Source organism: Lonchura striata, chromosome 21 (genome assembly GCF_046129695.1).
Source record: "Lonchura striata isolate bLonStr1 chromosome 21, bLonStr1.mat, whole genome shotgun sequence".
Lineage (NCBI taxonomy): Eukaryota > Metazoa > Chordata > Aves > Passeriformes > Estrildidae > Lonchura > Lonchura striata.
Window position 1 is genome coordinate 1,391,642 of NC_134623.1, and position 26,380 is coordinate 1,418,021.

At 49.3% G+C, this 26,380-nt stretch overlaps 2 protein-coding genes across 2 annotated transcripts in view; both read left to right on the forward strand.

Moving 5' to 3' along the window:
- TYK2 (tyrosine kinase 2) overlaps window positions 1-10,812 on the forward strand; it is a 33,109-nt gene extending 22,297 nt beyond the window's left edge. The window contains exons 17-25 of the mRNA XM_077787712.1: window positions 712-863; window positions 2,598-2,748; window positions 5,009-5,106; window positions 5,369-5,561; window positions 5,709-5,827; window positions 6,722-6,894; window positions 8,180-8,297; window positions 8,377-8,487; window positions 9,570-10,812. Coding sequence (XP_077643838.1) covers window positions 712-863; window positions 2,598-2,748; window positions 5,009-5,106; window positions 5,369-5,561; window positions 5,709-5,827; window positions 6,722-6,894; window positions 8,180-8,297; window positions 8,377-8,487; window positions 9,570-9,704 — 1,250 coding nt within the window. The 3' untranslated portion in view covers window positions 9,705-10,812. The remainder of the gene's footprint in view (window positions 1-711; window positions 864-2,597; window positions 2,749-5,008; window positions 5,107-5,368; window positions 5,562-5,708; window positions 5,828-6,721; window positions 6,895-8,179; window positions 8,298-8,376; window positions 8,488-9,569) is intronic.
- A 1,317-nt stretch (window positions 10,813-12,129) lies between these two features.
- RAVER1 (ribonucleoprotein, PTB binding 1) lies at window positions 12,130-26,101 on the forward strand. Its single transcript, XM_077787667.1, has 13 exons — window positions 12,130-12,345; window positions 12,906-12,972; window positions 14,749-15,218; window positions 18,128-18,319; window positions 20,025-20,136; window positions 20,219-20,292; window positions 20,439-20,517; window positions 21,243-21,370; window positions 22,170-22,254; window positions 23,017-23,078; window positions 23,968-24,099; window positions 25,736-25,801; window positions 25,881-26,101. The coding sequence occupies exons 1-13, from the start codon at window positions 12,130-12,132 to the stop codon at window positions 26,022-26,024; spliced, it is 1,827 nt and encodes a 608-aa protein (XP_077643793.1). The 3' UTR covers window positions 26,025-26,101.
- Window positions 26,102-26,380: the final 279 nt, after the last annotated feature.

A 26,380-nucleotide genomic window follows, 5' to 3' on the forward strand; every position in this document is an offset into this window, starting at 1 on the left:
TTTTCCTTTTAACCCTTTAAAACTTACTTTAATTCTTATTTTATGTTAATTCTAAATTTTTTAAATTATTAATTAACTCATAATAAATTAATTCATCTTCCTTTTAACCCTTTAAAACTTATTTAATTATTATTTGATTTTAATTTTAAATTTTTTTTAAAAATTATTAATTAATTCATAATACATTAATTCATTTTCCTTTTAACCCTTTAAAACTTATTTTAATTATTTTAATTTTAAATATTTAAAAAATTATTAATGAATTCATAGTAAATTAATTCCTCTTCCTTTTAACCCTTTAAAACTTATTTTAATTATTTTCATTTTAAATTTTTAAAAAATTATTAATGAATTCATAATAAATTAATTCCTCTTCCTTTTAACCCTTTAAAACTTACTTCAATTCTTATTTTATGTTAATTTTAAAATTATTAATTAACTCATAATAAATTAATTCCTCTTCCTTTTAACCCTTTAAAACTTACTTCAATTCTCATTTGATGTTAATTCTAAATTTTTTAAATTATCAATTAATTCATTTTCCCTTTAACCCTTTAAAACCCTTTCACTATCCGTAATTCCAGCTGGGAATCCCCGCAGCGCCTTCCCTCCCTTTTCCTTTCCCGTCGTGTATTCATTTCTCGCTCGGTGAAGGAATTAATTCCCAATTAACGACTAAACGAAGGCGCTGACGGGCTCTGGCGCCCGCAGAGCGCGTGGACAGGATCCCGTGGATCGCTCCGGAATGCGTGCGGGACGCGCGCGGGCCCAGCCCGGCCGCGGACAAGTGGAGCTTCGGCACCACGCTGCTGGAGATCTGCTTCGACGGCGCCGCGCCGCTGCGGGAGCGCACCCCGCCCGAGGTGGGATTTGGGGGTTTGGGGGGTTTGGGTTTGGGGTTTGGGGTTTGGGGGGTTTGGGTGGGGGGTTTGGGTTTGGGGTTTGGGGTTTGGGGTTTGGGGTGTGGGGTTTGGGGTTTGGGTTTGGGGTTTGGGGTTTGGGGTTTGGGGTTTGGGGTTTGGGGTTTGAGTTTGGGGTTTGGGTTTGGAGTATGGGGTGTGGGGTGTGGGGTTTGGGTTTGGGGTGTGGGGTTTGGGGTGTGGGGTGTGGGGTTTGGGGTGTGGGGTTTGGGGTTTGGGGTGTGGGGTTTGGGGTTTGGGTTTGGGGTTTGGGGTTTGGGGTTTGGGTTTGGGGTTTGGGGTGTGGGGTGTAGGGTGTGGGGTTTGGGGTTTGGGGTTTGGGGTTTGGGGTGTGGGGTGTAGGGTGTGGGGTGTGGGGTTTGGGGTGTGGGGTTTCGGGTTTGGGGGTTTGGGGTGTGGGGTTTCGGGTTTGGGGGGTTTGGGGTGTGGGGTTTGGGGTGTGGGGTGTGGGGGGTTTGGGGTTTGGGGTGTGGGGTTTGGGGTGTGGGGTTTCGGGTTTGGGGGGTTTGGGGTTTGGGGTGTGGGGTTTGGGGTTTGGGGTTTGGGGTTTGGGGTGTGGGGTTTGGGGTTTGGGGTTTGGGGGGTTTGGGTTTGGGGTTTGGGGTTTGGGGTTTGGGGTTTGGGGTGGGTTTGGGTTTGGGGTTTGGGTTTGGGGTTTGGGTTTGGGGTTTGGGGTGTGGGGTGTGGGGTTTGGGGTTTGGGGTTTGGGGTTTGGGGTTTGGGTTTGGGGTGGGGGTTTGGGGTGGGGGTTTGGGGTGGGGGTTTGGGGTGTGGGGTGTGGGGGGTTTGGGGTTTGGGGGGTGTGGGGTTTGGGGTTTGGGTTTGGGGTTTGGGGTGTGGGGTTTGGGTTTGGGGTGTGGGGTGTGGGGTTTGGGGGTATTGGGGTGGGTTTGGGGTTAGGGTGGGGTGTGGGGTTTGGGGTTTTGGAGTTGATTTGGGGGGTTTGGGGTGGATTCGGGGTTTGGGGTGGATTTGGGGTGGAGTTGGGGTGGGGTTGGGGTTTGGGGTGCGTTTGGGGGTTTGGGGTTTGGGGTGGGGTTGGGGTGGGGTTGGGGTGTGGGGCTGCATTCGGGGGTTTGGGGTGGGATTTGGGGTTTGGGGTGGATTTGCGGTGGGGTTTGGAGTGGATTTGGGGTGTGGGGTTCAGGGTTTGGAGGTTTGGGGGTTTGGGGTGGGGTTTGGGGGTGGATTTGGGGTGGGGTTCAATATTTGGGGTGGATTTGGGGTGGGGTTCAGGGTTTGGGGTGAATTTGGGGTGGGGTTTGGGGTTTGGGGTGGGGTTTGGGGTTTGGGGGTGGATTTGGGGTGGGGTTTGGAGTTTGGGGGTGGGATTTGGGGGTGGGATTTGGAATTTGAGTTGGATTTGGGGTTTGGGTTGGATTTGGGGGTCAGATTTGAAGTTTCAGGGTGGGATTTGGAGTTTAGGATGGATTAGGGGGTTGGATTTGGAGTTTGGGGGTGGGATTTGGAGTTTCGGCTGGATTTTGGGGTAGGATTTTGAGTTTGGGCTGGATTTGGGGGCTGGATTTGGATTTTGGTTGGATTTGGGGTTGGATTTTGAATTTGGACTGGATTTGGGGGTTGGATTTGGATTTTGGGCTGGATTTGGGGGTGGGATTCACCGTCTGGGCTGGATTCTGGGGCTGGATTTGTATTTTTTTGGCTTTTTTCCTGCAGAAGGAGCGGTTCTACGAGAAGAGGCACCGGCTGCCGGAGCCGTCCTGCCGGGAATTGGCGTCGCTGATCTCCCGGTGCCTCAACTACACCGCGGTGGAGCGGCCGTCGTTCCGCACCGTGCTCAGGGAGCTGACCCGGCTGCAGCCGCACCGTGAGGGAACGGGAAAATCGGGGGAGAAAGGGGAAAAATCCTGGGGGGAAAGGGGGGAAATCCTGGGAGGAACGGGGAAAAATCCTGGGGGGAAAGGGGGGAAATCCTGGGGGGAAAGGGGGGAAATCCTGGGGAGAAAGGGGGAAATGGGGAAAAATCCTGGGGAGAAAGGGGAAAAATCCTGGGGGGAACGGGGAAAAATCCTGGGGGGAAAGGGGAAAAATCCTGGGGAGAAAGGGGGGAAATCCTGGGGGGAAAGGGGAAAAATCCTGGGGGAAAAGGGGAAAAATCCTGGGGAGAAAGGGGAAAAATCCTGGGGGGAAAGGGGGGAAATCCTGGGGGGAAAGGGGGGAAATCCTGGGGAGAAAGGGGGGAAATCCTGGGAGGAACGGGGAAAAACCCTGGGGGGAACGGGGAAAAATCCTGGGGAGAAAGGGGAAAAATCCTGGGGGGAAAGGGGGGAAATCCTGGGGGGAAAGGGGGGAAATCCTGGGGAGAAAGGGGGGAAATCCTGGGAGGAACGGGGAAAAACCCTGGGGGGAAAGGGGGGAAATCCTGGGGAGAAAGGGGGGAAATCCTGGGAGGAACGGGGAAAAACCCTGGGGGGAACGGGGAAAAATCCTGGGGAGAAAGGGGAAAAATCCTGGGGGGAAAGGGAAAAAATCCTGGGGAGAAAGGGGAAAAATCCTGGGGAGAAAGCGGGGAAATCCTGGGGAGAAAGGGGGGAAATCCTCAGGGGAAAGGGGAAAAATCCTGGGGAGAAAGGGGGAAAATCCTGGGGAGAAAGGGGAAAAATCCTGGGGAGAAAGGGGGAAAATCCTGGGGGGAACGGGGAAAAATCCTGGGGGGGAAATCCTGGGGGGAAAGGGGGGAAATCCTGGGGGGAAAAGGGGGAAATCCTGGGGGGAACGGGAAAAATCCTGGGGAGAAAGGGGGGAAATCCTGGGGGAACAAGGAAAAATCCTGAGGGGAAAGGGGAAAAATACTGGGGAGAAACGGGGAAAAATCCTGGGGGGAAAGGGGGGAAATCCTGGGGAGAATGGGGAAAAATCCTGGGGAGAAAGGGGGGAAATCCTGGGGAGAATGGGGAAAAATCCTGGGGGAATGGGGAAAAATCCTGGGGGGACAAGGAAAAATCCTGGAGAGAAAGGTGGGAAATCCTGGGGAGAAAGGGGGGAAATCCTGGGGAGAAAGGGGGGAAATCCTGGGGGGAACGGGGAAAAATCCTGGGGAGAAAGGGGGGAAATCCTGGGGAGAAAGGGGGGAAATCCTCAGGGGAATGGGGAAAAAATCCTGAGGAGAGAGGGGAAAAATTCTTGAGGGGAAAGGGCAAAAATCGTGGGGGCAACAGGAAAAATTCCTGAGGGGAAAGGGGAACAAATCCCGAGGGAAAAAATACCAGGGGGAAAGGGGAAAAAATCCTGAGGGGAAATGGGAAAAAATCCTGTGGGTAAAGGGGAAAAAATCCTGAGGGGAAAGGGGAAAAATCTGGGGAGAACAGGGAAAAAATCCTGGGGGCAACGGAAAAAAATCCTGAGAGGGAACAGGGGAAAAAATCCTGAGGGGAAAGGGGAACAAATCCCAAGGGAAAAAAATCCCAGGGGGAAAGGGGAAAAAATCCTGAGGGGAAAGGGGAAAAAATTGTGGGGGCAACAGGAAAAATTCCTGAGGGGAAAGGGGAACAAATCCTGAGGGGAAATGGGAAAAAATCCTGTGGAGAAAGGGGAAAAATCCTGGGGGCAACAGGAAAAAAATCCTGAGAGGGAACGGGGGAAAAAATCCTGAGAGGGAACATGGAAAAAATCTTGAGGGGAAAGGGGAACAAATCCCCAGGGAAAAAATCGCAGGGGGAAAGGGCAAAAGTCCTGAGGGGAAAGGGGAAAAAATCTTGAGGGGAAAGGGGAAAAAATCTTGGGGGCAACAGGAAAAATTCCTGAGGGGAAAGGGGAACAAATCCTGGGGGAAATGGGGAAAAATCACAGGGGGAATGGGGAAAAATCCCTTGGGGAAAGGGGAAAAATCCTGGGGGGAACGGGGGAAAATCCTGAGGGGAAAGGGGAAAAATCCTGAGGGGAATGGGATGAGGGTCCCGGATTGGGGAACGGAGAAAAATCCCGGGATTTTGTGGGGGAAAGTGGCGTGAGGGAGCTGAGCCGGCTGCAGCCGCTCCATGAGGGGCAGAAAAAAGGGAAAAATTCCTGGGGAAATCCTGGGGGAAAGGAGGAAAAGGGAAGGCAGGAAAACCCTCAGTCCCTCGCAGACCTCGTGGACGTCACGTCGGTGAATCCCGACTGCCCCGTGTCCGATCCCACCGTCTTCCAGAAGCGCTACCTGAAGAAAATCCGGGAGCTGGGGGAGGTCCGTGGGTCCTGGGCGAGCTGGGAATGTTCCTTTCCCTCTCTGCCTCTGAAATTCCACCCTCCAACCTCCTCTCCTTGCGGATTTCCCTGGCTGGACCCAAAATCCCACCTTTTAATCCTTATTTTCAAGTTTTAACCTATTTCCCCTGCTGATTTTCCCTTCCATTTCTGAGCTTTGTTGGTCCTTTTTGAATCCTCCCAGCACGGGGAAGCCCCAAAGCTTTTTCCCCACCACATCCCAAAAATTTTTCTTTTTCCAGGGCCACTTTGGGAAGGTGAGCCTGTGCTGCTACGACCCCACCAACGACGGCACCGGGGAGATGGTGGCGGTGAAATCCCTGAAATCCGGGAGCAGCCCCCAGCTCCTGAGCTCCTGGAAGAGGGAAATCCAAATCCTGAAGACCCTGTACCACGAGAACATCGTCAAGTACAAGGGCTGCTGCAGCGAGCAGGGTGAGGGGAAAATCCCTGGGATTTTCCAGCGGATCAGCCACGGAGAGCTTAAAAAAAACCCCAATTCCCACTTTTTTTTTTTTTTTTTTGGCCAGGAATTTGGGGGCTCTCAGGGGTGGTCCCCACATTCCCACCTGTCTGTTGCAGGGGACAAGGTGGTGCAGCTGATCATGGAATACGTCCCGCTGGGAAGCCTCCGGGAATTCCTGCCCAAGCACCCCCTGAGCCTGTCCCACCTCCTGCTCTTTGCCCAGCAGATCTGCGAGGTGAGCCCGGATCGGGGCTGGATCCCGAAAAAACAGGATGGTTCCCAAAAAAAATGGGGCTGGAAGACTCAAAAATGGGGTTTACAGACACAAAATCCAGCTGAATTGGCAAAAAAATGGGGTGGGAACGTTTGGAAATGGGGCTGAATTCCCAAAATGGGGCTGAACTCCCAAAATGGGGCTGAATTCCCAAAATACGAGAGCAGATCCTTTGGAAATCAGGCTGAATTCCCAAAATGGGGCTGAATTCCCAAAATGGGGCTGAATTCCCAAATATAGGAGTGGACCCTTTGGAAATGGGGTTGAATTCCCCAAATGAGGCTGAATTCCCAAAATGGGGCTGAATTCCCAAAATATGGAAGCGGATCCTTTGGAAATGAGGTTGAATTCCCAAAATGGGGTTGAATTCCCAATATATGGGAGTGGATCCTTTGGAAATGAGGCTGAATTCCCAAAATGGGGCTGAATTCCCAAAATATGGGAGTGAACCCTTTGGGAATGGGGCTGAATCCCAAAATGGGGCTGAATTCCCAAATTTTGGGGGTGGACCCTTTGGAAATGAGGCTGAATTCCCAAAATGGGGCTGAATTCCAAAAATGGGGTCGATTCCCACAAAAACCCCCGAAAACACCTCACAGCTCCCCCGGAAACGCCTCAAACACCCCCAAAACCGCTTCCAACCTTCCGGAATCCCCCCAAAATCTCATTTTTCCCTTGTTTTTTTCCCTGTTTTTCCTCATTTTTTCCCATTTTTTCCCCATTTTTCCCCATTTTCCCCGTTTTTTCCCCATTTTGTTCCATTTTTCCCCCGTTTTTCCCCATTTTTCCCCCGTTTTTTTCCATTTTTTCCCCGTTTTTCCCCGTTTTTTCCCATTTTCCCCCCGTTTTTCCCAGGGCATGGCCTACCTGCACTCCCTGCACTACATCCACCGGGACCTGGCCGCCCGGAACGTGCTGCTGGAGAACGAGCACGTGGTGAAAATTGGGGATTTTGGGCTGGCCAAGGCCGTCCCCGAGGGCCACGAGTATTACCGAGTGCGGGAGGACGGCGACAGCCCCGTCTTCTGGTGAGAATTCGGGAATTCAGGAGGGTTTTGGGAACCCAAAATCCCAAAATCCCGGATCTGTCAGCATTCGGGAGCACAAATAATCACGGGATATAATTCTGTGTTTTTACTGAGAGCTCTGGGAATCAGGGCTGCAGACCCAAATCTCACTCCCACACGGCTTTCGAGCCAAATTCCAAATTTATATTCTATCCTTGTATAATTTACATATTAATTATTAAACTTATATTTTTTCATTGGTATACATTATTTTTTCCTAGGGGATAATCCATTTTTAGGGTTAGTGTTCAGGAACACAAATAATCACGGGATATAATTCTATAGAAATGCTTTTATTGATTCCTGATTTGGGAATCAGGGGTCCAGACCCAAATCTGACTCTGACACGGCTTTCGAGCCAAATTCCAAATTTATATTCTATCCCTATATAACTTACATATTAATTATTAAACTTATATTGTTTTAACTTACATATTAATTATTAAACTTACATTTTTCTATTGTATACATTGACTTTATTCAAGCACAAGTTTCTCGTGATCTTTCTCAAGCCCAACCACAATTTATCATGATTATTCTTACATTTAACTTACATATTAATTATTAAACTTATATTGTTTTAACTTACATATTAATTATTAAACTTATATTGTTCTGTTGTATACATTGGCTTTATTCAAGCATCAATTTCTTGTGATCTTTCTCAAGCCCCTGGCCACAGTTTCTCATGATTATTCTTACGATTAAACAGTCATTATAGTTAATTACTAAACAATCATCACATCTAACAATTATATAATTTATTATCTACTGGCTACACAGGTGCAGCTCTAGCACCTACATATACCCAGGGTATTTATTTATTTTATTTTTTCAGGTCCTACGAAGCTTAATTTTCCTTTTAACCCTAAATCCCCATGATTTTAAAACGATTTTATTATCAATAATTCCAGCTGGGAATTCCTCTGGATATTCCACACTGCTTTCCCTCCCTTTTTTCCTTCATGTACCCAGGGAATTTATTAATTTCTTTATTTTTTTCAGGGCCTACTAAGCCTAATTTCCCTTTTAACCCTAAATCCCCATGATTTTAAAACAATTTTAAAACAATTCCAGCTGGGAATTCCTGTGGATATCCTGCACTGCTTTCCCTCCCTTTTTTCCTTCATGTACCCAGGGTATTTATTAATTTATTTATTTTTTCAGGGCCTGCTAAGCCTAATTTCCCTTTTAACCCTAAATCCCCGTATTTTAAAGCAATTTTATATCAGATGTGTGGTTGCAGGTACGCCCCGGAGTGCCTCAAGGAATGTAAATTTTATTACGCCTCGGATGTTTGGTCCTTCGGGGTGACCCTCTACGAGCTCCTGACCCGCTGCGACCCCGGGAGCAGCCCCCCAGCCGTGAGTCCTGGCAGAATTTGGGGCTTTTTGGGTTGAAATCGGGGTTTTCTCACGGTTTTGGGGTTTTTTTTTGGCACAGAAGTTCCTGGAGATGATCGGGGCCACGCAGGGGCAGATGACGGTGCTGAGGCTGATCGAGCTCCTGGAGAGGGGGAAGAGGCTGCCCATGCCCAGGGATTGTCCCTGCGAGGTGGGAAACGGGGGAAAACGGGGGGAAAATGGGAAAAACGGGGGGGAAATGGGGAAAATGGGGGGAAAAATGGGGAAAAATGGCAGAAAATGGGGGAAAAATGGGGGGAAAATGGGGGGGGAAATGGGGGGAAAATAGGGGAAAATGGGAAACAGGAAAAATGGGGGGAATGGGGAAAATAGGGGGGAATGGGAAAAAATGGGGGAAAATGGCAGAAAATGGGGGGAAAATAGGGGAAAATGGGAAACAGGAAAAATGGGGGAAATGGGGAAAATAGGAAAAAATGGGGAAAAGTGGCAGAAAATGGGGGGAAAATAGGGGAAAATGGGAAACAGGAAAAATGGGGGGAAATGAGGAAAAGCAGGGAGAAAATGAGGGAAATGGGGGAAAATGGGGGAATGGGGAAAATGGAGGGGAAATGGGGAAAAATAGGGAAAACTGGGGGGAAAATGGGGAAAAATTGTGGAAAATGGGGGAAATGGGGAAAAATGGGGGAAATGAGGGGACATTGGGGGGAATGGGGAAAAAATGGGGAGAAATGGGGAAAAGAGGAGGAAAATGGGGGAAATGGGGAAAAATGGGGGGAAATGAGGGGAAATGGGGAAAATGGGGAAAAGCAGGGAGAAAATGGGGGGAAATGGGTAAAATGAGGGGAAATGGGGAAAATGGGGGGGAAATGGGGAAAAATAGGGGGAAAATGAGGGAAATGGGGAAAAAATGGGGGAAATGGGGAAAAATTGAGGAAATGGGGGCAACTGGGGAAAAGAGGGGAGAAAATGGGGAACAATGGGGGAAAATGGGGGGGAAATGGGGAAAAGGGGAAAATGGGGGAAATAGGGGGAAAATAGGGGAAAATGGGATAAAAATGGAAGGAAAATTGGGGGAAATGGGGAAAATGGGAAGGGAAGGAGGAAAAGGGAGAGAGGGAGGAGGAAAAGTGAGGGAAGGGGGGAAAATGGGGAGGAAGAAGGGAAAATGGGGAGGGGGAAAATGATTCCCACAGATCTCCCCGAGATTCCCCCAGAATTCCCAGGAATTCCCCCAGAATTGCCGGAATTCCCAGGAATTCCCCCTTTTCCCAGGTGTTCCGGCTGCTGCAGCTGTGCTGGGAGGCCGAGGCCTCGTTCCGCCCGGCCTTCCCCAACCTGGTCCCCGTCCTGCGCCGCTTCCGGGAGAAATACCGAGCCCAGGCGGCCTCGGTCTTCAGCCTCTGCTGAGGGGATCCCAAAAATCCGTGGGATGGACAGGAAATCCCAAAAATCCATGGGATGGACAGGAAATCCCAAAAAATCCATGGAACAGGGGGAGAAATTCCAAAAAATCCATGGAATGGACAGGGGAAATCCCAAAAAATCCATGGAATGGACAGGGGAAATCCCAAAAATCCATGGTATGGACAGGGGAAATCCCAAAAAATCCATGGAACTGGGGGAGAAATCCCAAAAAATCCATGGAATTGGGGGGTGAAATCCCAAAAAATCCATGGAATGGGCAGGGGAAACACCCAAAAAAAATCCATGGAATTGGGGTGAAACAGCCCAAAAAATCCATGGGACTGGGGGGGGAAATCCCAAAAATCCATGGAATTGGGTGGGAAATCCCAAAAAAATTCCATGGAATGGTGTGTAAAAAATCCCATGGGATGGGGGAGAAAAACCCTGAAATATCCATGGAATGGCAGACAAAAAATGCCATGGGATGGGGGGAAAACACCCCAAAAAATCCATGGAATGGAGAGGGAAAAATCCCATATAATGGGGGGGCAAACACCCCCAAAAAACCATGGAGTTGAGGGTGGAAACACCCCCAAAAATCAATGGAATTGGTGGGAAATACTCCAAAAAATCCATGGAATGAGTGTAAAACAGCCCAAAACATCCCATGGAATTTCAGAGAAATCCCAAAAAACTCCGTGGAATGGACAGAGGAAAAATCCCAAAAATATCCAGGAAATTGGGGGGAAAATCACAAAAAGATCCATGGAATGGAGGGGAAAAATTCCATGGAATGGGTGGAAAAAAAACCCCAAAAAATCCATGGAATGAGGGGGAAATCCCAAAAAAAATCCATGAAAATAAGGGAAAAACCCCCAAAATTCCATAGGAGTCCAATTCCTGACACGAATCCCCAAAATTCTGGATTTCCCCGCAAAATTCTGAATTTTCCTCCCAAAAAATTACGGATTTTTTCCCCGCCCAACGCTGTGAATGAGGCTCTGGGGACGGCGATTTTTGGGGTGAAAAATGGGGAATTTGGGGATTTTTGGAATTTTTGCCTTATTCCCACCCCTCTCCCCAAAAATTTGGGGTTGGGGATTAAAAAAAATTTCGTTTTTTTTTTTTTTTTTTTTTTTTGGGGGGGGGGGAGGGAGGGGCTGGATCTCCTCCCCCCCCCCCCCCCTCCCCCCCCTCCCCCCCCCCCCAGGATTTGGGGCCTTTTCCCAAAAATAAACCCCAAAAATTGGGAATTTCACCAAAAACTAACCCCAAAATTCCAAAAACCGAACTTGGCACTTTATGGGGATTTTGGGGAATTCCCAAAAATTCCTTTTATTTATTGCTTGCTGTGCCCTGGGGGGGATTTTGGGGGAAATCCCCGGGAATTTGGGTTTGGAATTTGGGGGATTTTGGGGGAAATCCCCGGGAATTTGGGGTTGGAATTTGGGGGTTTGGGATTTAAGGAATTTTGGGGGAAATCCCCTGGATTTTGGGGGTTCCTGGGGGAGTTTGGGGCATCCAAAATATCCCAAAATAAAGGATGGAAAAGGCTCCGATTTTGGGGTCTATTTGGGTTATTTTAGAGTCTCTATTTTTGTAATTTTGGGGTCTCTATTTGGGGATTTTTGAGGTTATTTTGGGGTCTCTATTTGGGTTATTTTTTGGTTATTTTGGGGTCTCTGGGTTATTTTGGGGTCTATTTGGGATATTTTTGGGGTCTCTGGGTTATTTTTGGGTTATTTTGGGGTCTCTGCATGGGTTATTTTTGGGTCTATTTGGGATATTTTTGGAGTCTCTATTTGGGTTATTTTGGGGTCTCTATTTGGGTTATTTTTTGGGCCTATTTGGGATATTTTTTGGGTCTCTATTTGGGTTATTTTTGGGGGTTTTTTGGGGTCTCTATTTGGGTTATTTTGGGGTCTCTATTTGGGTCATTTTTTGGGCCTATTTGGGATATTTTGGGGGTTTTTTGGGGTTTTTATTTGGGTTATTTTTTGCTCTATTTAGGATATTTTGGGGGTTTTATTTGGGTTATTTGGGGGTTTTTTGCTCTATTTGGGTTTTTTTGCTCTATTTAGGATATTTTTGGGGGTTTTATTTGGGTTATTTGGGATATTTTTGGGGTTTTTATTTGGGTTATTTTGGGGGTTTTATTTGGGTTATTTTGGCTCTTTTGGCGCCCTTTCAGGCCATTCAACGGCCCAACCGAACCAACCAATAGCAACTCGCCATCTTGGGGGCTCGCCCTCCACCACCCAATCCCATCCGCGGACACAACACCCCCCTCGCTCCCACCCAATCCCAACCGCCGTTTCATCCTTCGCCTTTCCCCTCACCGCCCAATCCCCGCGTGGGATACTCACAGCGGAGCTCTCCTCCAATGAGAAGCGGCGTTGTTGGCGTGGCGGGCGGCGGCGGGGCCATGATGGCGGCGGCGCTGGCGGTGCCCGGGGCCGGGGCCGCTCCCGGGGCCGCTCCCGGGGCGGCGGTGCCGCCGGCGGGGCCCGGCCTGGCCCCGGAGGAGGAGCTGCCGCCGCTGGAGCCGGACGAGGTGCGGAGCCGCCTGGAGCACAGCGAGCGCCAGTTCCGCAACCGGCGGAAGCTCCTGATCCGCGGATTACCGGCGGACGTGAGCAACCAGGTGAGGGCGGAACCGGCAACGGGGGAAACGGGAGGGAAACGGAGCCAAAAACCCAGCCCGGATCGTCCTCCCCGGCCTTTCCCCGCTTTACCCCCCAAAAAACCGGGAATTCACCGAAAATCTCCCGGGAATTGCCCAAAAATCCACCGGGAATTCCTTAAAAAAAACCCCGGGAATTGCCCCAAAATCCCGCCTGGAATTGGCCAAAAATCCCACCTGAAAATTCCCAAAAATCCCCGCCGGGAATTGCCAAAAAATAAATCCCAGATAAAACCCGGAATATCAAACTAGGGAAATTCAGGATTTTTGGGAAAAACTCCCCAATTTTCCCTCCCCTGTGCCCCCTCCCCGCTCTCTTTTCCCCATTTTTCCATGGAAAATCCTGTATTTTTTGGGTTTTTTCCTTCCTTTTCCATGGAAAATCCCGGATTTTTGGGGTTTTTTTTCCATGGAAAATCTCATTTTTTGGTTTTGTTTCCACCTTTTCCATGGAAAAATCTCATTTTTTGGTTTTCTTTCCACCTTTTCCATGGAAAATCCCATTGTTTGGTTTTTCCCAGGATATCCACGAGCTGCTGAAGGATTACGAGCTCAAGTATTGCTTCGTGGACAAGCACAAGGGCACGGGTGAGGAGCAGATTCCAAAGAAATCCTGGAAAATCCCGGAAAAGGGAACAGCCCGGGATCTTTTCCCATTCCAAACCCCATTTTTTCCCAGGAATTCTTTCCCAAATCCCCTTTTTTCCCAGGAATTCTTTCCCAAAATCCCTTTTTTCCTAGGAATTCTTTCCCTTTCCCAAATCCCCATTTTTCCATGGATCCCCCCCATTCCCAAACCCCTTTTTTCCACGATTTCCCCCCATTCCCAACCCCATTTCCCAACCCCATTCTCCCCCATTTTTCCCCGATTTCCCCCCATTTCTCCCCCGTTCCCACCTGCATTTCTCTCTTTTTTCCCCCATTCCCAACCCCATTTCTCCCCCATTCCTAACTCCATTTCTCCCCCATTTCTGCCCCAATTTCCCCCATTTCCACCCCATTCCCAACCCCATTTTTTCCCCCATTTCCCCCATTTCTCCCTCATTCCCAACCCCATTTCTCCCCCATTTTTCCCCCATTTCTTCCCCCATTCCTCCCCCACTTCTCCCCCATTCCCAACCGCATTTCTCCTCCTGATTTCCCCCCATTTATCCCCCAATTTCCCCCCATTTCTCCCCCATTCCCAACCCCATTTCTCCCCATTCCCACCCCCATTCCCACCTCCATTTTCCCCCATTCCCACCCCATTTCTCCCCCATTTCTCCCTCGTTCCCACCCCCATTTCTCCCCCATTTTTCCTCCAATTTCTCCCCATTTCTCCCCATTCCTAAACCCCATTTCTTCCCCATTTCTCCCTCATTCCCAACCCCATTTCTCCCCATTCCCACCCCATTTCTCCCCCAATTTCTCCCCATTTCTTCCCCATTCCCAACCCCATTTCTCCCCCATTCCCACCCCATTTCTCCCCCAATTTCTCCCCATTTCTTCCCCATTCCCAACCCCATTTCTCCCCCATTCCCACCCCATTTCTCCCCCATTTCTCCCTCGTTCCCACCCCCATTTCTCCCCATTCCCACCCCCATATCTCCCCCATTTTTCCCCCAATTTCTCCCCATTTCTTCCCCATTCCCAACCCCATTTCTCCCCCATTTTCTCCCCAATTTCCCCCCATTTCTCCCCATTCCCACCCCCATTCCCACCTCCATTTTTCCCCCATTTCTCCCTCGTTCCCACCCCCATTTCTCCCCCATTTTTCCTCCAATTTCTCCCCATTTCTCCCCATTCCCAACCCCATTTCTCCCCATTCCCACCCCCATTCCCACCCCCATTCCCACCTCCATTTTTCCCCCATTCCCACCCCATTTCTCCCCCATTTCTCCCTCGTTCCCACCCCCATTTCTCCCCCATTTTTCCTCCAATTTCTCCCCATTTCTCCCCATTCCTAAACCCCAGTTCTTCCCCATTTCTCCCCCATTCCCAATCCCATTTCTCCCCCATTTCTCCCTCGTTCCCACCCCCATTTCTCCCCATTCCCACCCCCATTTCTCCCCCATTTTTCCTCCAATTTCTCCCCATTTCTCCCCATTCCTAAACCCCATTTCTCCCCCATTTCTCCCCATTCCCACCCCCATTTCTCCCCCATTTTTCCCCCAATTTCCCCCCATTTCTTCCCCATTCCCACCCCCATTTCTCCCCCATTTTCCCCCCATTTCTCCCCCATTTCTCCCCATTCCCACCCCCATTTCTCCCCCATTTTTCCCCCAATTTCTCCCCATTTCTCCCCATTCCCACCCCCATTTTTCCCCCATTTCTCCCCATTCCCACCCCCACTTCTCCCCCATTTCTCCCCCTCTCTCCCCGCAGCCTTCGTCACGCTGCTGACAGCCGAGCAGGCTGCCTCGGCCGTGGAGCGGCTGCAGGGCCGCTCGCTGCGGCGGCGCCCGCTGCGCCTGCAGCTGCAGCCCAGCGAGGCCGTGCTCTGCGTGGCCAACCTGCCCCGCCTGCTGCGCCAGCCGCAGTTCCAGGAGCTGCTGCGGCCCTTCGGCAGCCTGGAGCGCTGCTTCCTGGTCTACAGCCCGGCCAGCGGCCACTCCAAGGGCTACGGCTTCGTGGAGTTCATGAAGAGGGAGGCGGCGGCGCGGGCGCGCTGCGAGCTGCAGGGCCGGCGCCTGGGCAGCCGGGAGCTGCAGGTGCATTGGGTGGATGCGGCGCAGCTCGGCCCCGAGCAGCTGCACTCGCGCTGCCTGTGCGTGGACAGGCTGCCCCGCGGCTTCTGCGACCTGCGGGCGCTGCGCGAGGTGTTCCAGAGGGTCTGTGAGCCCTCCTTCTGCCAGGTGGGGTTTGGGGTTTTGGGGTTTGGGGTCTGGGGTTTGGGGTTTGGGGTTTGGGGGGTTTGGGGTCTGGGGTTTGGGGTTTGGGGGGTTTGGGGTCTGGGGTTTGGAGTTTCAGGGGGGTTTGGGGGGTTTGGGGTGAGGGAGAGCAGGCACAGGCTGCCCCACGGCTTCTGCAACCTGCGGGCGCTGCGCGAGGTGTTCCAGAGGGTCTGTGAGCCTTCCTTCTGCCAGGTGGGGTCTGGGGATTGGGGTTTTGGGGTCTGGGGTTTGGGGTTTTGGGGGGTTTGGGGTCTGGGGTTTGGGGTTTGGGGTGAGGGAGAGCAGGCACAGGCTGCCCCAGGGCTTCTGTGTCCTGTGGGAGGTGTTCCAGAGGGTCTGTGAGCCCTCCTTCTGCCAGGTGGGGTTTGGGTTTTGGGGTTTTGGGCTGTGGGGTTTGGGGTTTTGGGGGGGTTTGGGGTCTGGAGTTTGGGGTTTGGGGGGTTTGGGGTGAGGGAGAGCAGGCACAGGCTGCCCTGCAGCTTCTGCGACCTGCGGGCGCTGCGCGAGGTGTTCCAGAGGGTCTGTGAGCCTTCCTTCTGCCAGGTGGGGTCTGGGGTCTGGGGTTTGGGGTTTTGGGGTTTGGGGTTTGGGGAGGTTTGGGGTGAGGGAGAGCAGGGACAGGCTGCCCCGGGGCTTCTGTGTCCTGTGGGAGGTGTTCCAGAGGGTCTGTGAGCCCTCCTTCTGCCAGGTGGGGTTTGGGGTTTGGGGTTTTGGGGGGTTTGGGGTCTGGGGTTTGGAGTTTGGGGTGTTTTGGTGGGTTTGGGGTGAGGGAGAGCAGGGACAGGCTGCCCCAGGGCTTCTGAGTCCTGTGGGAGGTGTTCCAGAGGGTCTGTGTGCCCTCCTTCTGCCAGGTGGGGCCTGGGGATTGGGGTTTTGGGGGGTTTGGGGTCTGGGGTTTGGGGTTTGGGGGGGTTTGGGGTGAGGGAGAGCAGGGACAGGCTGCCCCGCAGCTTCTGCGACCTGCGGGCGCTGTGTGAGGTGTTCCAGAGGGTCTGTGAGCCCTCCTTCTGCCAGGTGGGGCCTGGGGATTGGGGTTTTGGGGTCTGGGGCTTGGAGTTTGGGGGATTTTGGTGTCTGGGGTTTGGGGGGTTTGGGGTCTGGGGTTTGGGGTTTGGGGGGGTTTGGGGTGAGGGAGAGCAGGGACAGGCTGCCCCGGGGCTTCTGTGTTCTGTGGGAGGTGTTCCAGAGGGTCTGTGAGCCTTCCTTCTGCCAGGTGGGGTTTGGGGTTTGGGGTTTTGGGGTCTGGGGTTTGGGGTTTGGGGTTTTGGGGGGTTTGGGGTCTGGGGTTTGGGGTTTGGGGGGGTTTGGGGTGAGGGAGAGCAGGGACAGGCTGCCCCGCGGCTTCTGCGACCTGCGGGCGCTGCGCGAGGTGTTCCAGAGGGTCTGTGAGCCCTCCTTCTGCCAGGTGGGGTTTGGGGTTTTGGGGTCTGGGTCTGGGGCTTTGGGGGGTTTTGGGGTTTGGGGTTTGGGGGGTTTGGGGTGAGGGAGAGCAGGGACAGGCTGCCCCGCGGCTTCTGCGACCTGCGGGCGCTGCGCGAAGTGTTCCAGAGGGTCTGTGAGCCTTCCTTCTGCCAGGTGGGGCCTGGGGATTGGGGTTTTGGGGTCTGGGGTTTGGGGTCTGGGGTTTTGGGGGGTTTGGGGTCTGGGGTTTGGGGTTTGGGGGGTTTGGGGTCTGGGGTTTGGGGTCTGGGGTTTGGGGTTTGGGGGGTTTGGGGTCTGGGGTTTGGAGTTTGGGGTGAGGGAGAGCAGGCACAGGCTGCCCCGGGGCTTCTGTGTCCTGTGGGAGGTGTTCCAGAGGGTCTGTGAGCCCTCCTTCTGCCAGGTGGGGTCTGGGGATTGGGGTTTGGGGTTTGGGGGGTTTAGGGTCTGGGGTTTGGGGTTTGGGGGGTTTGGGGTCTGGGGTTTGGGGTTTGGGGGGTTTGGGGTCTGGGGTTTGGAGTTTCAGGGGGTTTTGGGGGGTTTGGGGTGAGGGAGAGCAGGGACAGGCTGCCCCGGGGCTTCTGCGACCTGCGGGCGCTGCGCGAAGTGTTCCAGAGGGTCTGTGAGCCTTCCTTCTGCCAGGTGGGGTCTGGAGATTGGGGTTTTGGGGGGTTTTGGGGTCTGGGGTTTGGGGTTTGGGGGGGTTTGGGGTGAGGGAGAGCAGGCACAGGCTGCCCCAGGGCTTCTCTGTCCTGTGGGAGGTGTTCCAGAGGGTCTGTGTGCCCTCCTGCCAGGTGGGTTTGGGGTTTTGGGCTCTGGGGTTTGGGGTTTGGGTGTTTGTGCCCTCACTGACCCCCTGCTCACTGTCCCCCTGTCCTGTCCCCATTTGTCCCCTGCTGTCCCTGTCCTGTCCCATCACTGTCCCCCTGTCCTGCCCCTGTTTGTCCCTCCCTGTCCCCCGTTTGTCCCCTCACTGTCCTTCCTGTCCCTGTCCTGTCCCCATTTGTCCCTGTCCTGTCCCCTGCTTTCCCTCCTGTCCCCTCCTGCCCCCGTTTGTCCATTTGTCCCCTCTGTCCCCTCCTGTCCCCCTGTCCTGTCCCTGTTTGTCCCCTCCTGTCCCTGTCCTGTCCATGTTTGTCCCCTCCCTGTCCCATCACTGTCCCCCTGTCCTGCCCCTGTTTTTCCCCTCTGTCCCCCTGTCCCCCTGTCCTCCTGTCCTGTCCCCCTGTCCCCTCCTGTCCCTCTGTCCCCCTGTCCTGTCCCCCTGTCCTGTCCATCTGTCCTGTCCCCCTGTCCTGTCCCCCTGTCCCCCTGTCCTGTCCCCCTGTCCCCTGTCCTGTCCCTCTGTCCATCTGTCCTGTCCCCTGTCCTGTCCCCTGTCCTGTCCCCTGTCCTGTCCCCTCTGTCCTGTCCCCTCTGTCCCCTGTCCTGTCCTGTCCCTCTGTCCGCAGCTGGCCGTGGGGCAGGACGGGCAGCCGCAGGGTTTCGCCGTGCTGGAGTTCCCGTCTCCGGAGGCGGCCGAGCGGGCGCAGGAGGCCACAGACGGGTTCCCGCTGGCCGGGCGGCACCTCCGGGTGTCCTTCTGCGCGCCCGGCGCCTCGGGGCCCTGCGCGCTGGCCGCGCTGCTGGCCGCGCGGGCCACGGTGAGCCTTCCTCCCCCGCTCCTCCTCCTCGGCCCCTGGTGTCCTCATCGTCCTCGTTACCTTCATCGTTACCTTCATCAATATCTTCATCACTGTCTTCATTATCTTCATCGTTACCTTCATCGTTACTTTCATCAATATCTTCATCACTGTCTTCATTGTTCATCATTACCTTCATCGTTACCTTCATCAATATCTTCATCACTGTCTTCATTGTTCATCATTATCTTCATCGTTACCTTCATCATTACCTTCATCAATATCTTCATCACTGTCTTCATTATCTTCATCGTTATCTTCATCGTTACCTTCATCAATATCTTCATCACTGTCTTCATTATCTTCATTGTTATCTTCATCATTATCTTCATCATTGTCTTCATCACTATCTTCGTCATTACCTTCATTGTTATCTTCATCATTATCTTCATCATTATCTTTAGCGTTACCTTCATCAATATCTTCATCGCTGTCTTCATTATCTTCATCGTTATCTTCATCGTTACCTTCATCAATATCTTCATCACTGTCTTCATTGTTCATCATTATCTTCATCGTTACCTTCATCAATATCTTCATCACTGTCTTCATTGTTCATCATTATCTTCATCGTTACCTTCATCAATATCTTCATCACTGTCTTCATCACTGTCTTCATTGTTCATCGTTATCTTCATCGTTACCTTCATCAATATCTTCATCACTGTCTTCATTGTTCATCGTTATCTTCATCGTTATCTTCATCGTTACCTTCATCAATATCTTCATCACTGTCTTCATTGTTCATCGGTATCTTCATCGTTATCTTCATCATTATCTTCATCGTTACCTTCATCGTTACCTTCATGCTCATCCTCGTCATTGTCCTCATCCTCATAATTTCCTTCAGTCCTTATCTTCATCCTCATCTTCATCGTTATCTTTAACCTCATCCTCCTCCTCATCCTCATCCTCCTCCTCACCCTTCTGTTCCTGCTGCCTTGCCATGAGAATTTTGGGATCCTGCTGGGAGCACCCCGAATCCCAAATCCCAACCCCCAAATCCCAAACCCCGAATCCCAAACCCCAAATCCCGAATCCCAAATCCCAAACCCCGAATATCGAATCCCAACCCCAAATCCCAAACCCCAAATCCCAAAACCCGAATATCGAATCCCAACCCCAAAATCCCAAACCCCAAATCCCGAATCCCAAACCCCAAATCCCAAACCCTAAACCCCGAATCCCAGATCCCGAATCCCAAATCCCAAACCCCGAATCCCAAATCCCGAACCCCGAATCCCAAACCCCTGAATCCCAAATCCCAAACCCTGAATCCCAAACTCCAAATCCCAAACCCCGAATCCCCAACCCCAAATCCCAAACCCTGAATATCGAATCCCGAATCCCAAACCCCAAATCCCGAATCCCAAACCCCAAACCCCGAATCCCAAACTCCAAACCCCTGAATCCCAAACTCCAAATCCCCAACCCTGAATCCCAAACCCCAAATCCCGAATCCCCAAACCCCAAATCCCAAACCCCAAATCCCGAATCCCAGCCGCTTTTTGCCCTAAAATGTGGCTTTTTTCCCCCTAAAATGTCACGTTTTTCCCCGCTTTTTCCCCTAAAATGTTGATTTTTTTTCCCTAAAATGTCACTTTTTTCCCTAAAATGTCTTTTTTCCCCATTTTTCCCAAACCCGTGGCTTTTCGCCCCGTTCCAGGCGCTGAACCGCGGCAAGGGGCTGCTCCCGGAGCCCAACATCCTCCAGCTGCTGGGCAGCCCCGCCTCGCTCCCGCTGCTGCTGCGCCCCCTGCTCCAGGGCGCCAAGCAGGGTAATCTGGGCAAATTTGGGCGGATTTCGGGCGTTTTGGGCAATTTGGGGCGAATTCCCCCCGTTTCCCTCTTTTCCCGCAGGAATTCTGGGCGCCGCTCCCCCGCTGCCGCCGGCGCCGGCGCTGCTGCGGCTGGCGCTGCACGGCCGGGCTCAGGTGGGCTCAAATTCCCAAATTTCCCCCCAAATTCCGCTCCTCCCACCCAAAAATGGAATTTTGGGATTTTTCCTCACGGATAATCTGCTTTATTTTGGGGGGAAATGGCGTTTTTTCGCTGATTTAGCTGTCATTTTTCCTCGCAGAAACCGGGAATTTTGGGCGATTCCCCGCTGAGCTCCCTGGTTCAGCCCCCCGGGAAGATCCTGGGGGACATTCCGGCGGGTAAATCCAAAAATTTGGGGGGAAAACGGGAAAATTTGGGTGGGAAAATGGGGATTTGGGTGGGAAAAGGGAAATTTCTGTGGGGAAAATGGGAAAATTTGGGTGGGAAAAGGGAAATTTGGGTGGGAAAAGCTGAATTTGGGTGGGAAAAGGGAAATTTCTGTGGGAAAAGGGAAAATTGAGTGGAAAAGAGGAAATTTGTGGGGGAAAAGAGAAATTTGGGTGAGAAACAGAAAATTGGGGTGGGAAAAGGGAAATTTCTGTGGGAAAAGCTGAATTTGGGTGGGAAAAGGGAAATTTGGGTGGGAAAAGCTGAATTTGGGTGGGAAAAGGGAAATTTGGGTGGGAAAAGCTGAATTTGGGTGGGAAAAGGGAAATTTCTGTGGGAAAAGGGAAATTTTGGTGGGAAAAGGGGAAATTTGGGTGGGAAAAGGGAAATTTGGGTGGGGAAAGGGAAATTTCTGTGGGGAAAGGGAAAATTTGGGTGGGAAAAGCTGAATTTGGGTGGGAAAAGGGAAAATTTGGGTGGAAAACAGGAAATTTGGGTGGGAAAAGGGGGATTTTTTGTCCTCCCACCCCACTTTTTTTCCCCGTTTTTTTGTCTCTTTTCCCAATTTTCCCCTTTTCCTCCCCGCTCTCACATCCCCCCAAAATTTCATTTTTTGGGAATGGCTGCCAGGTTTCATTTTTTGGGAGCCTTTTCCCAAATTTGGGCTCTTTTCCAGGTGTGGACGTGGCCCACGGGACCCCCCCGGGCCTGGGGGTCCTCCCAAAATCCATCCCAAAATCCATCCCAAAATCCATCCCAAAATCCATCCCCAAATCCCAGCAGGGCGAGAGCAGAGCCCCCACGGTGAGCAACCCCCAGCCCCAAATCACCCCAAAAATCCCAGGTGGGACCCCCAAAAAATCAGAAAAATCCAGGGCGGGACCCCCAAAAAATCCAGGGTGGGACCCCCAAAAAATCAGAAAAATCCAGGGCGGGACCCCCAAAAAATCCAGGGTGGGACCCCCAAAAAATCAGAAAAATCCAGGGCGGGACCCCCAAAAAATCCAGGGTGGGACCCCCCCAAGAAGTCCAGGGTGGGATTTCCAAAATTTTGGGATGGGATCCCAAAAATCCAGGATGGGATTCCCAAAAAATCCAGGGTGAGACCCCCAAAAATTCAGAAAAATCCAGGGCAGGCCCCCCAAAAATCCAGGGTGGAACCCCCAAAAAGTCCAGGGTGGGATTTCCAAAATTTTGGGATGGGATCCCCAAAAAATCCAGGGTGGTGAGACCCCCAAAAATTCAGAAAAATCCAGGGCAGGCCCCCCAAAAATCTAGGGTGGAACCCCCAAAAATCCAGGGTGGGATTTCCAAAATGTTGGGATGGGATCCCCAAAAATCCAGGATGGGATTCCCAAAATAATCTGGGATGGCACCCCCAAAATATCCAGGGTGGAACCCCCAAAAATCGAGGGTGGGATTTCCAAAATTTTGGGATGGGATCCCAAAAAATCTGGGATGGGATACCCAAAATAATCTGGGATGGGACCCCCAAAAATCCAGGGTGGGATTTCCAAAATGTTGGGATGGGATCCCCAAAAATCCGGGATGGGACCCCAAAAACCCCTCGGGGACCCCCCTGAGCCCCCCAAATTCCCCGCAGGTCTCTCTGCTGGGGGAGCCCCCCAAAAATTGGAGGATCCCCCTCAATCCCTACCTGAACCTGCAGAGCCTCCTGCCCGCGCCCGGTGAGTCCCCAAAATTCACTTTTTTTGCGCTTTTTTCCCCCCAAAATTGCCCTTTTTTCCCCCAGAAATTTCCCTTGTTATGGGCAGATTTCCCTCTTTTAAACCAGGCCCATCGTTTTATTTTATTTTATTTTATTTTATGTTATTTTATTTTATGTTATTTTATTTTATTTTATTATATTATATTATATTATATTATATTATATTATATTATATTATATTATATTATATTATATTATATTTTTTTAAAAATTTTATTTTTATTTTGTTTATTTTATTTTATTTTATTTTATTTTATTATTTTAATTTTGATTAATTAATTTTTTAAATTTTATTTTATTTTTTATTGTATTATTTTATTTTATTTTATCTTTATTTTATTTTACTTTATTTTATTTTGCTTTAATTTTTTTTATTTTATTTACTTACTTTATTTTTTTAATTTCATTTTAAATTTTTTTAAATTTTATTTTTAAATTTTTATTGTAATTGAATTGAATTGAATTGATTTTTATTTTATTTTATTTTATTTTATTTTATTTTATTTTATTATTTAATTTATTTTATTTTATATTTTATTTCATTTTAAACATTTTTTGGTTTATATTTCATTTTATTTTTAAATGTTTATTTTATTTTATTATTTTATTTTTTATTTTATTATATTTTACTATGTTTTACATTGTTTTATATTTTATTTTATTTTATTTTATTTTATTTTATTTTATTTTATTTTATTTTATTTTATTTTATTTATTTCAGGCAAGGCCTTTAAGCTGAACCCTGGGGTTTTGGGCCCCCCCCCGCCCGCCGCCGAATTCCCGGTGAGGGGAAATTTGGGGTTAAAATTTGGAATTTTTTCACAATTTTAAATTCAGGATAAAACCCTCAAATTCTGCTTTTTTACCCAATTATTTTTTTTTAGGCAATCCCCAAAAAAACTGGGGTTTTGGGTTTTTTTTGGAGGAAATTTGGGATTTTTGTGTTAAATTTGGGATTTTTTGGGGGGTGTTTTTGGGACAATTTGGGATTTGGGTTTGTTTGGTTTTTTTAGGAAAATTTGGGATTTTTTGTGGGGGAAACTTGGGATTTTTGGAGGGGTGTTTTTGGGAAAATTTTGGATTTTTGAGGTTTTTTGGGGGGGGAGGCTTGAGATTTTATGGGTTTTTTTGGGGGGAAATTTGGGGTTTTGGGGAGAAATTTGGTGTTTTGGAATTCTTTGTTGGATACATTTGGGACTTTTGGGTTTTTGGGGGGAAATTTGGGATTTTTGGTCTTTTTTTTTTGTGAAATCTTGGTTGTTTTGGGGAAATTTGGGATTTTTGGGGTTCTTTATATGGGAAGTTTTGGATTTTTGGTTGGGTTTTTTGGGGAAATTTGGGATTTTGGGGCTTTTTTTTGGTGAAATCTTGGATCTTTTGGTTTTTTTGGGGGGAAATTTGAGATTTTTGGGCTTTTTTTTCAGGGAAGTTTTGGATTCTTGGTTGGTTTTTTTTGGTGAAATTTGGGATTTTTGGGGGTTTTTTTGGTGAAATCTTGGATCTTTTGGGGGTTTATGGGGGAAATTTGAGATTTTTGGGCTTTTTTTTCAGGGAAATTTTGGATTTCTGGTTGTTTTTTGGGGAAATTGGGATTTTTGGAGGGGTTTTTTTTGGTGAAATTTGGGATTTTGGTTTTTTTTGGGGTTTCCAGCTGCCTGTGCTCCCCTTGCAGGTCTCCTCCTCCTCCTCGGGGTTGGACAGGGGGGCTTTGGGACCCCCAATTCCCCCTTTTTTCTCAGGATCCCCAAATTCCTGCTTCGCCTCCGGCCTCCGGGCCGGCCTCAGGCAGAGCCAGCTCAGCAAGGTCAGCGCCCTTTTCCCCCAAATCCCAAAAAAAGCTTTAAAATCCCATTAAAATCCCCAAAAACGCCTTAAAATCCCATTAAAATCCCATTAAAATCCCCAAAAACGCCTTAAAATCCCATTAAAATCCCATTAAAATCCCCAAAAACGCCTTAAAATCCCATTAAAATCCCATTAAAATCCCGAAAAAAGCTTTAAAATCCCATTAAAATCCCATTAAAATCCCGAAAAACGCCTTAAAATCCCATTGAAACCCCTTAAAATCCATTAAAATCCCCATAAAATCACATTAAAACCCCTTAAAATCTCCTTTAAATCCCCATAAAATCTCTTTAAAACCCCTTATATTCTCCTTAAAACCTCCTTAAAACCTCCTTAAAATCTCCTTAAAACCCCTTAAAATCCTCTTAAAAAGTCTCCTTAAAGCCACTTAAGACCTCCTTAAAATCCCCTTAAAAATCTCCTTAAAACCCCCTAAAATCCCTAAAACATCCTTTCAAATCCCCTAAAACCTCCTAAAACCCCTTAAATATCCCTTTAAAACCCGTTTAAACCCCTTAAAACCCCCTAAAATCCCTTAAATATCCTTTTAAAACCGCATAACATCCCTTAAAGTCCCCTAAAACCCCCTAAAATCCCTTAAACATCCTTTAAAATCCCCTAAAAACCCCTAAAATCCCTTAAATATCCTTCCAAACCCCCTAAAATCCCTTAAATATGTTTTCAAATCCCCTAAAATCCTTAAAATATCTCTTTAAAATCCCCTAAAACCCCCTAAAATCCCTTAAACATCCTTTCAAATCCCTTAAAATCCCTTACATATCCTTTAAAATCCCCTAAAATCCTTAAAATATCCCTTTTAAACCCCCTAAACCCCCCTAAACTCCCTTAAATATCCTTTCAAACCCCCTAAAACCCCTTCAATATCCTTTCAAATCCCCTAAAATCCTTTAAATATCCCTTTAAAATCCCCTAAACCCCCCTAAACTCCCTTAAATATCCTTTCAAACCCCCTAAAACCCCTTCAATATCCTTTAAAATCCCCTAAAATCCTTTAAAATCCCCTAAAACCCCCTAAAATCCCTTAAATATCCTTTCAAACTCCCTAAAATCCCTTAAATATCCCTTTGAAATCCCCTAAAATCCCTTCAATACCCTTGCAAACCCCCTAAAATCCTTTAAATATCCTTTCAAATCCCCTAAAATCCCTTAAATACCCTTTCAAACCCCCTAAAATCCCTTCAATATCCTTTCAAACCCCCTAAAATCCTTTAAATATCCTTTCAAACCCCCTAAAATCCCTTCAATACCCTTTCAAACCCCCTAAAATCCCTTAAATATCTCTTCAAACCCCCTAAAATCCCTTAAATATCCTTTCAAACCCCCTAAAATCCCTTAAATACCCTTCCAAACCCCCTAAAATCCTTTAAATATCCTTTCAAACCCCCTAAAATCCCTTAAACACCCTTTCAAACCCCCTAAAATTTTTAAAATATCCTTTCAAATCCCCTAAAATCCCTTAAATACCCTTTCAAACCCCCTAAAATTTTTAAAATATCCCTTCAATATCCTTCCAAACCCCCTAAAACCCCTTCAGGGCCCATTTTCATCCTTTTATTTCTCCCGTTTTCCCGCAGGCCGTCGCCGTCGCCCCGAGCTCCGACTCCATCCTCGCCTTGGCACCCCCGCACTCCCACCCCAAGGTACCAAACACCCCAAAAACCCCCAAAAAAACCCAAAATCCCCCAAAAAAGCCAGAGCTGATGGGAGCTCCCGTTGCAGACGCCCCTGGGCCACAAGCGGGGCTCGTCGCCGCTGCTGCCCGAGCCCGAGCCCAGCCCCGAGGGCTCCTACGTGGGGCAGCACTCGCAGGGCCTGGGCGGCCACTACGCCGACTCCTACCTGAAGAGAAAAAGGAGATTTTAGTGGGGGAAAAGGGGAAAAAAAGTACAAAACAACCCCAAAAAAATCCTACTAAAAATTCCCCAAAAAATCCCCAAAAATTCAAAAAAATTCCAAAAAATCCCATCAAAAAATCCCCCAAAACCCCCTGGGCGGCCACTACGCCGACTCCTACCTGAAGAGAAAAAGGAGATTTTAGTGGGGGAAAAGGGGAAAAAAAGTACAAAACAACCCCAAAAAAATCCCACCCAAAAATCCCCAAAAATTCAAAAAAAATCCCCAAAAAATCCCATCAAAAAATCCCCCAAAACCCCCTGGGCGGCCACTACGCCGACTCCTACCTGAGGAGAAAAAGGAGATTTTAGTGGGGGAAAAGGGAA

Excerpts from the sequence above, each read along its gene's own strand:
- RAVER1 (XM_077787667.1), top strand. The coding sequence starts at position 12,130 with ATGGCGGCGGCGCTGGCGGTGCCCGGGGCCGGGGCCGCTCCCGGGGCC. Across the intron at positions 20,293-20,438 it reads CGCTGCACGGCCGGGCTCAG|AAACCGGGAATTTTGGGCGA; the intron begins GTGGGCTCAAAT and ends TTTTCCTCGCAG. Across the intron at positions 20,518-21,242 it reads CCTGGGGGACATTCCGGCGG|GTGTGGACGTGGCCCACGGG; the intron begins GTAAATCCAAAA and ends GCTCTTTTCCAG.